Source organism: Corticium candelabrum, unplaced genomic scaffold, assembly GCF_963422355.1.
Source record: "Corticium candelabrum unplaced genomic scaffold, ooCorCand1.1 SCAFFOLD_64, whole genome shotgun sequence".
Lineage (NCBI taxonomy): Eukaryota > Metazoa > Porifera > Homoscleromorpha > Homosclerophorida > Plakinidae > Corticium > Corticium candelabrum.
In genome coordinates, this window is record NW_026912719.1 from 1 (window position 1) to 10000 (window position 10000).

Consider the following 10000-nt stretch of genomic DNA (forward strand, 5'->3'; position numbering starts at 1 on the left):
GAAAAGTGAATTTTCAAATTTCTTTTCTCCTTTGCAGCATGGAGCGTCAACAGTGGGAGGAACACATCTTCTCTTACACCATATCCAGCTTCTACTAGAAGCCAACAGTGACTGGATTGTTCTGAAGACTGATGCTAAAAATGCCTTTAATTCAATCCACCGCTTCCATCATTTGCTGCAACAAGTGATGGAATCTTTTTCCATCTTGACAAATCATGTCATGCAAATGTATTCTGGGTTTGGTCCTCTGATCTTCCTACAGAACAACGTCCCAGTTATTTTGTCATCTCAAGAAGGCATCCATCAGGGAGATCCTCTAGGACCAGTTCTGTTTTCTTTAGGAATACAACAAACCCTGGTTAATTTGTAAAGCAATTTCCAAGCAATAAGAGTGCTAGCTTTTCTTGATGATGTTTTCTTAGTTGGACCAGCGAAACACGTCCTTGATGCCTTTTCCACTCTTCAACCTGAATTTTTCAAAATAGGATTGGAAATACAGGAAACAAATGTGAAATATACTGTTCACACGACGAAGGAGACACCTTCTCTTCTGTATATACCATACCTGTTTCGAGTGAAGGCATTATGATACTAGGAACACCAATTGGGAAACGTGAATATGTTGCACAAGCATGTTCCACTATTGCAGAAAAAGGGAATGATCTTTGTAGACAGCTTGTCGACTTGGATAATGTGCAAGCATCCATGTTGCTTCTTAGATGCTGTCATACCACACGGCTAAATCACTTAGCAAGAGGAACATGTCCAGAAACACTGGAACAGGCAGCTACTATCCACGACAAGCAAACAAAATCTACCTTCTCTCGTTTGCTAGGAAATGTTAACATCAGTGGAAATATGTGGAACCAAGCAACGTTGCCAGTAACACTAGGAGGATTTGGTATGACTTCCCTAAACAAAGTGGCACCCATTGCTTTTGTTGCCAGCTGGGCACATTCTCTTAAGCTATTGCCTGATCGCTTTCCTGTTCTCCAAGATCAAATCAACTCTCTAGTGACATCATCTAACCATGCGAGTGATATTGGGCTAACTTTACAACACCATCTCAAAGATATTTCCAAGTTGTCGGATTTGTTGCCTAACACACAAAAATTGCAACATCGTCTAACAACAGAATATGTACAATCAAAAGCAGATCAGTTGATTGAAACTGATTCTAACCAAGATGCAGCACGATTGCGTTCAATTAGAGGTAAAGGAGCAGGAGCATGGTTAGATTCCATTCCATCTTCAGAGAAGTTGCACTTTCATCTGGCAATTTTGTCTTGGCGGCTTCTCTCAGATTGGGTCTACCTTGTCTTTACCACCTTGGGCCACTAAATGTGAATGCGGAAAGTCACTAGATGTTGAAGGGTACCATTTACTAACATGCAAAATGGGTGGAGGCCCAGTTTGGTCTCACAGTTCTGTTGTTTTGAGCTGGTCTGAATGCCTGAGCAGTCTACAATGCCAACATCAAATCAAACCAAAAGATAGATATACAACATCCAACAATAGAGCAGACGTTGTTGTGTTTGACTCAACATGTGGGGGAAATGTTGAGCTTGATGTGGCCCTTGCTCACCCCTGGAGCCAGGACATTCTACAAAGGGCAGCAACTATGGATGGAGCTGCAGCAAGAAGGAGAGAAGACATCAAACATAACAAATATTCTAAAGAGCAGTTGCCTGCAGGGTACACTCCTACCCTTATTCCACTAGTTTTCGAGCACTTTGGTGGGTGGGGAGAAGAAGCATCAACGTTCCTCAATAAACTTTCCAATCTATATAGAGATGAAGAAGGAAGAAACAATCCCTCAGATTTTAAGACACATTGGAGAAGACGTTTTTCAGTACAACTTCAGCATTGCAATGCCTCGGTGTTGGCTAGAAAGATGATCAGAGTAACATATGGACAGAAAGCTGGCCAGAGTCTAGATGTTGTTCAACTTTCAATTCAGTAAACTATATTTTGGTTTGTAGGCTCTGTTGGGGAGTTTTTAATGCTACTTGTTATTTGTGTAATTGTAATTGTAGTTGTGACACTTGTTGTTCATTAGCTGTTACTTTAGTTTCACCTGTATTAGCTTTGATGTATAAAAATATATGAAAATTTGACAGACAGACTGACAGACAGTCAGACAGGCAAATAGACATAAACATTTAGAGACAGATACCATAGGTCTCTTTCGTCTAGTCATAATGTGTATATGTATTTAGTGCGTATATATATATATATATATATATATATATATATATATATATATATTGTGCATTGTAGTTTTAACCAGTTTCATGTCTAGATGTAATGGCACGTAGATTAGCCATGCTTTGGTGCTATAGTTCATTCATGAAAAATATATGTATTGACAGACAGACAGACAGACAGACAGGCAGGCAGACAGACAGACACACAGGCAGGCAGAGAGAAAAGACAGACAAACAGACAGACAGGCAGACAGACAGACAGACAGACAGACAGGCAGGCAGACAGACATAAACATTTAGAGACCGTGACCATAAGTCCCTCTTGTCTAGTCATAATGTGTATGTGTATTTAGTGCGTATATATAGTGTGCATTGTAGTTTTAACCAGTTTTCATGTACTAGATGTAATGGACACATAGATTAGCTATTGCTTTGGTGCTATAGTTCATTTATAAAATATATATGTATTGACAGACAGACAGACAAACAGACAGAAACAGACAGACAGACAGACAGACAGACAGAGACAGACAGACAGACATGACACACAAACACGCAACAATTAAGCACGCAGACGGATACTCAACTAATTGACCAAGACCTACTCTCTCTTTCTACAGGATGTGCACGAGCACCTACTGTCAACTGTAAAAAACATGACGCAAAGATGTGCCAACTCCGTCGAGATATCCGCGGTATTCACCGTCCACACAGAGAGTCGCTGCTCCGAAGTCGTCATCTTCAGTCGACTGAGCAACAAACGTCAATGCTCTTCCAGAAAAATCCTGTCGCAAGCAAGAACGTGGATACGAGAGAATTCAATCTCAAACATGCGAACAGAGACGTCTCATGAAACCGGAGCCATCTGCAAACCAACACATCTGGGGATCAAACACACCTGCTCTGTGCTTGGACACTGTCATCTCAAGTCTCGACAAGCATAACCGACTTTAGACTATAGAGTGAATAATTCTGATCCAAAGCAATCATTAAGCCTAATGGCTATGCTTTGCTGTTTTATGTTTCTGGTAGTAGGTTATATGATTTTCTATTCGAGAATTGAGTTTAATGCGAAGAGGTTTCGTATGCATGATCTTTGCAATGAAAGAGAATACAAATACAAAGATGACTGATCCTTTCATATTCCTTTCAGTATAGTTGCTGCTCGTGGCTTAATTCCTTCAAATTAATTGCGTAACAGTTTAACTGTTTTACTGTCAGTTAGTTCATTCCTTTAGATTTCTCTTTCCAAGTGTCACTGCCCACTCTAGTGGCTACTAATAGATTGAGAAATTCCAATAACCTTAATTCCAATAACGTTCGAATCAGCATTAGCCAACTGTTCCCTCCAGCTAATACAAGGTGAAATTCAGAAAATGTATGTATACATATATGCATGTGTATATACAAATCCTATAATTGACTAGAAATGTGCTGTTGAGTCGTTGTTGCAGTTGCCTTGCTTTACAGCATTATCACGTTGTATACAGCAGCGCGTCATTATCATTACAAGCAGCCTGTTAATGTATACATTTAATTTTCATGAGTAGCGCACGTTACTTTCTCGCTCTATGTCAAAAACATGTGGTTGTTTTATATATACATTAATACTTATACATCATTATTGAACATTGTAAACATACATAAATGGTGCCCATACAAACGAAAAAATTATAGATGATGAGCAGCGCTACTTAATGGTAACATAAGCGGAAAAATTTCCACATATACTTCAGTACACATTGGGGTTTAGTTAATTAACCCAAGCAACCAGACCAATAATGGTTAATTAAACCTACTGTAAAGGCAAATGGTTTGACTGCATTTCACACACAAAAATGATTTAATTGCAATACCAAGAATAAAACAAACCAAAACAGCCACTAAAACTAGAGATAAAGCGCACATGTATATAAACGTTAAGTTGATTAATACAACACATGACGTCAACACATAGTAAATCAAAAATTTTGAGTAATACAACACATTGCGTTACCTACGTCTTACTATTCTAAGATTACAAATATAATTATTTGGAGCAAGAGACGCCGTTGGCAGTTATTGATCACATAGCCAAATTATAATCGTTTTCTCCCGTATAGAAAATAAGTATTGCAATAACTAAAATCATTACTAATGATAATTAATTAATTATATTTGCTAATTAATATATTGCTACAGCGCTACGTAAATGCCTTCCAACAAAAAACGTGTACGTCAATAAGTAGTCATTAACGTCACGTAACCCAACAAAAAAGCGACGCAGAAGCTATAGATCGCCCAGCACATGCGCAATAGCAACCTCACATAGCTGATCTCATCATCCCACGTGGACTTCTTATCTTATCTTCTCTATAGAATCCTAACGGTACACACGTTCGCCACAATCACTCAAAACTTGTGTCATCATTTCTCGTCATCGTTTCTCTAGAGACGCCATGTCTACTGGCATCCTCTTCATATCCGCAATTTTTGTCATATCTCCGCTTTCAATGGCCATCCAATCGTCACTCGCACAAGAAAGTAAGTCTCTGTCTCTCTTACAAAACATCCGCTCTAGCACATCATTTACTGTAAAGTCACGTTCATGTTTCCTTTTGTGTAGACACTTGCGCGAGAGAAGGAGCAACACCAGTATTGATAAGGCTTGACAACTGTCCTGTCTACTTCAGAGTCCAATGCGCTGGAGACGCGGTAGGGCAACCAATCTGTGTGATACACACAGCAAGTGGATTGAAAAATATCGTGTCTTCCGGAACGGTTCTGATAACTGCAACAAATGATGGCCTTATTACAGTCCGGATATCTAGTGTTCAACCAGAACACAATGGTGTCTGGGAATGCAGTTTTCAAGGGTATAAACCCGCTTTTATTCCCATCACAGTTATAGGTATAAGCGTTCCTTTCAAATAATAATAATAGATTAATTAATTATATCTCATTTATGCAGTTTCTAATCATGTTCATGTATCCAGATTTTAAAACAATTTTCGTTCAGCTGATTAAACATACGACCAATGGGGTATTCCACTATTTCAGTTGTTCTGTTCTCGCCACCAATGATCACTTCGTGAAGAGCAATACCTATGCAGTACTCATAAGAGATGGACAGCCGGTAAACCAATCGATTGGAGAGCTACAACTAGATGATCTCGGCAAGATAACTCGAAACTTTTCCATCACTCAGAATGAGCCAGGAACGTATGTGTGCCGAGTATACAAAAATAGCAATATGGTCTGCGATGAACATGATGCGACATACAAGGACAGCAACGAGCTATCTTTGCATAGTGCGACACCCACCCCACACAGTGTCACAAAAACAAATCCAAATACTCTGATGACAAATCGGCCCACACAACACAGTCAAAATCGGAATGATGAAACTCTCGTAATCACATCTGTGATTCCTTCCATTTGTGTTGTTGTCATTGTCATTGCTATTCTCTTCTGTTGCTGGAAGACCGGAAAATGTTCAAAGTTGTCACAGCCAGTGATGGAATCTGGTATGGATTTAAGAAGCAGTCCATATGTTGTACCACACCCTACATCAGACAGCATACACCGTCAAGCTCAAGAGCAAGCTAACTCCACAAGCATCCCATTAGAAATGGAGGAACATCAGCTATGACAAAGATCAGGTCAGACTAAAGAGGTCAGTAGATAAACTTCACCAACTCTGTGACAGTCAGCAGTTAGATAACGCTGCCAAACTGTAGTCTAGTCCATCAACTTTTTTCTCAATTGTTTTGTAGAGCTTAGCTGTAACATGTCATTCAATTTACCAGAGAAAGACATAAAAATTGACCATTCTGTCATGAAAAAATTGTACTAAGACACAGCATTGCTGTTCTAAACTAGATGTCTTGCAACTGTTGACCCCATTTGCCAATAATCAACAGGAGTATACATGCAGTAGCTGCACATGGCCCAACACACTAAATTATGAAAAACCTACCTACTATCAATCTTTTTATTACTAGCCATAGTTGTTGACTTCTAATCCAAAGAGACAATAGAGTATCATCACAAAGCCTTACGACTTTGCAAACCAAACCCTTCACATAGTACCCTATTAGTGTGACTATTAACACTCTTCCAATATAAGAACACCTTAGTTCAGTTTACAATACACATAAGATAAGTATTCATGCACTGACATGCATGTATAGTTTTACAAATGTTATGTCGCACCCTACTGTAGCACATTAGTAGATACCGACAGTACAGCTTTGCTGAGTTCACCCGAGTGTCCATCAGCTAACTGATATCAGTACACCAATGTCTACACAAACATTTGGTCTCTTTTTCTTCTTCCATTTATATCAAACAATATCAGCAAGAGTGTTAATAACTTATTTCCTACCAATGAAACCTCTCGTACTCTAGAACAACTTCGGTTTCTTTCATGAAATCAATACAGTACATGTACCAGTTTCAATTCTAATCTTATTATAACTACAATATATTGTAATTTTAGCAAGTAGCATATTCAATAATTACAAATCGTCTTACCTGTCAATATTCCAGTCCTCCCAGTTACAGCTGGTCAACACTAAACATTCTGCACGTCAGTCAGCTACAAAAACAAAGATGATGTGTACTGCAAGACGAATATGAGAAAACAACGTCTTTACAGGTAGATGCTAAGTGTTGCTACTAACTATAAATCTCTTCTAATTAACTACCTCTCTCTTCCACAGAGTGAGTACCTAATGTTACTCAAGATCTATGAACCTCATATGGGCATCATTCAAAAAAGGTTTGGGGCATGGCCCCACCAGTTTTGGAAAAATGGACTCTCTCCAGCGAGCAATTGCTACAACCTTCGGTTTAGGTATTGTCGTGCTCAACCAGATCAGTCTGGTTTGTAAAGTTTATTACAAGTACCGGAAGCAAACCCTGCTTCAGAAGTACTTAGACCATCACGGCTCTCTAGAAAAGAAGACACGACTTTACGAAGGATCCGAGTAGATCCCAGAAGAACTGTTTTCTGTAAGTGCTGCAGGTTGTGATGACCTGGAATGATGTCCAGCCACCGTGCAATACCTGCACACACTGTGCCCAAAGCTCCTATTAAATATATTATTTATAAATATATTCTATTTAGAGTACCAAGCAAAAACAAAGTAGATAGTATGCATCTTCAAGTTGTCTGTGACCAGTTTGTGGCACAGTTAGAACATAGACTAAGAACGAGATGGATTATATTGGTGTGGACTGGGACAATAGCGCACGCTAATAGTGCTTTGTCAAAAGACCACGCCTTCTACCGCGCATTAGGCCCAACTTCCTCAAATTTGCTTGGTACAGTACTGTACCAGTGGCTGGTCTAGGCATTGGCGCAAAAGGCGCGCGGCGCAAAGGGCGCACACCCCGTTTTGAAAACGCCACGTGACTAATGGATTAAATTGCGCATGCGTGTTTTATTATACAGCGTACAGTACAATGTGGTACGTTTCCGGCCATGAAGAGAAAGGAGCGACAGTTATAAGAACATTTCTTCAAACGTAATGCAATAGCAACGGTTTTGGACACAGCTATGTGGATTCAGTGTCTCCAATTTCAATACAGTAAGATGACTAATTTAGTTAGATGAACACGAGTACCATATATTTCCCAAATAGGGCCTATGTACTATATCATCAAACTTGTAAGTATTAGCGAGTTGACAATGACGTCATTTCGAGTGATGTCATAGTAATGGACAATACATGCGCCCTTCCCCCCCGTTTGGAAATCTGGATCCGCCACTTGTACGCCCCTGAATTATTGTACCTCTCGTTCATATTATTTATCGGATAAAAATTAAGAGTTAGCCCTAACGGACACACATGAGGAGGCCCTGTGACACAACCGGAAACGAGTTGTAGTCGCCACGCCTCTACTATGACCTGTATGTCGTACTATAGCTCTAAAAACTCATCTAGATTTTGCTCTAATCACTACACCAAGCAAGGCCGTAGGCACCCATCTCCCACATCACCACTTCTACGCAAATTCCAACTGCGAATACGCCAGAGGGAGTATCTGAACAGACCGCGTGCATGATTAGCTAATCAGGAGACTGTAGCAGAGTAAAGCGCGCTCTTTGTAATATCGCACACACTTCAAACGTGTTTAGAAACTCCGTTAGCACACGTTTCGACACCCCAAATCCCACAAGAAACGATAGTAACACAAAGACAGCATCAGGTGACTGATGTGTAGGAGGGGCCGCATCACGTACGATTACGCATTGTATTATTGGATAGTACGTACTCACGAGTAGTACGAGGGTACATGGACCCTTCTAGACGCTGCATTCTGTCGACGACAGGCTCTGAGGCGTGTCGGTAGCGCTGCAACTTGTACAGAGTCATTGCCGAGAACGTTGCAAAAACGAGGCGATAGGCGGTACGTCATCACGTTGCAGAAGTGTAGTTGGCTTGTAGCAAAAACCTGGTTTCTCGTCTAGCCTGCATGTCCGAGTGAGTAGAGGAGTCTGTAACGCGATACCACAGCCGTCAGCAGGCAAAACATGAGTTGATATTAGAGATATAGATATTAACACCTTAATTAAATATTTAGTTGTCTTTAGAATCGCACACGTGTTTGCGTTTTGTGAGATTTAGCAATGATCAACTAACACGCAGCACATGTAAAGCTATGGGATTGTGCAAGTTCGCGTCTAGTTTTACCGGAACAACACTGGACAACAGACTGGACATTCTACGCTACCGACATCAACCAGCAAAAGCGCAGTGGCGACGGAAGCTCCTACAGATTGGGGGTGCCGGCAACAAATTCCCAGAGTCACGTGACCATCCTCTTGTTTGAGAAGCTACTCTCCCTCTACAGAGCTGCCAACTCTCCCGCATTGAGCGGGAGACTCCCGCATTTGGGACCCTTCTCTCGCTTACCCGCATTTGGCATCAAATCTCCCGCATTCTGACCATTGGTGGGTGTGAACAAAATGATAGACGTGCCTGTTCTGTGTAAGTAACTGTGACCCTACCGTTTTAGTACATTGATGTGTACGCACATACTTGATATTCCAATATCAATTTCCATTTGTCAGCCCCTCTCTTTATCCGGCTCTTTCCTAGCATACTTGGTCAAAATACTGTACCGACATAGAATGAGGAGTCGGTCAGAGGTGGAAAAGAGGGAGGGAGGGGCTGGCTACCTGATTACCATATGTATTGCTGGAAAAGCGATCGAATCCCAAGAAAATAGAATCCAGAACATCCCAACCAGCCACGAGAATGTGCATGTACTTTGTTCTTAGATTTTTATAACAGGCAGTAGTACGTACAGTACAAGTTCTGTGTTTAATTAATTAACTATTATGTTTAGTAATTGATGTTGATGCTGTGTGTCGCTAATTAGGCACATTAATCAATCGGTTAAACTTTTGTTGCGCTATAATTATATTAATTAATGGCTTCTACTGCAACCGGGCATGCAAATACTTAAATTTTGATGATTAAATATTATTTATATATATTATTTAACACTTATTACGATATAAATTTACTGATATTAATGCTATTGTAGGCGTGTCCAAATTTTTTGAAAACTCCCGCATTTTTTCCTGCAAACTCACGCATTTTGACACTGCTAGGTTGGCAGGTCTGCCTCTAGGATTTATATAAATAGCTTACGAATTTTGAAACGTTTACGATATCCATTATATAATAATTTTATTAATCTCATACCAAACTAATACCTAATTCCGGTACCACCCCCAAAGTACCGTAATTCGCTCGACGGTACAAGAAACAAAATCGGTCGCAACGTCTACCAAGTTC

At 40.2% G+C, this 10000-nt stretch overlaps 2 protein-coding genes and 1 long non-coding RNA gene across 3 annotated transcripts in view; 2 read left to right on the top strand and 1 right to left on the bottom strand.

The window, feature by feature from the left end:
- Positions 1-4304: 4304 nt before the first annotated feature.
- Positions 4305-6009, top strand: LOC134197993 (uncharacterized). Its single transcript, XM_062667341.1, has 4 exons — positions 4305-4575; positions 4639-4730; positions 4813-5097; positions 5183-6009. Exons 2-4 carry the CDS (start codon positions 4646-4648, stop codon positions 5836-5838), a joined length of 1026 nt encoding a protein of 341 aa, XP_062523325.1. The 5' UTR covers positions 4305-4575; positions 4639-4645; the 3' UTR covers positions 5839-6009.
- Positions 6010-6719: 710 nt separating this feature from the next.
- LOC134197995 (uncharacterized) overlaps positions 6720-10000 on the bottom strand; it is a 5025-nt gene continuing 1744 nt past the window's right edge. Inside the window, exon 3 of the long non-coding RNA XR_009972727.1 lies at positions 6720-6786. This is a non-coding gene — a long non-coding RNA (uncharacterized LOC134197995). The remainder of the gene's footprint in view (positions 6787-10000) is intronic.
- Positions 7637-10000, top strand: part of LOC134197994 (uncharacterized) — an 11288-nt gene continuing 8924 nt past the window's right edge. The window contains exon 1 of the mRNA XM_062667342.1: positions 7637-7780. Within this exon, the coding sequence (XP_062523326.1) occupies positions 7750-7780 (31 nt within the window). The 5' untranslated portion in view covers positions 7637-7749. The remainder of the gene's footprint in view (positions 7781-10000) is intronic.

Excerpts from the sequence above, each read along its gene's own strand:
- LOC134197993 (XM_062667341.1), top strand. The coding sequence starts at position 4,646 with ATGTCTACTGGCATCCTCTTCATATCCGCAATTTTTGTCATATCTCCG. Across the intron at positions 4,731-4,812 it reads ATCGTCACTCGCACAAGAAA|ACACTTGCGCGAGAGAAGGA; the intron begins GTAAGTCTCTGT and ends CCTTTTGTGTAG. Across the intron at positions 5,098-5,182 it reads TATTCCCATCACAGTTATAG|ATTTTAAAACAATTTTCGTT; the intron begins GTATAAGCGTTC and ends TCATGTATCCAG.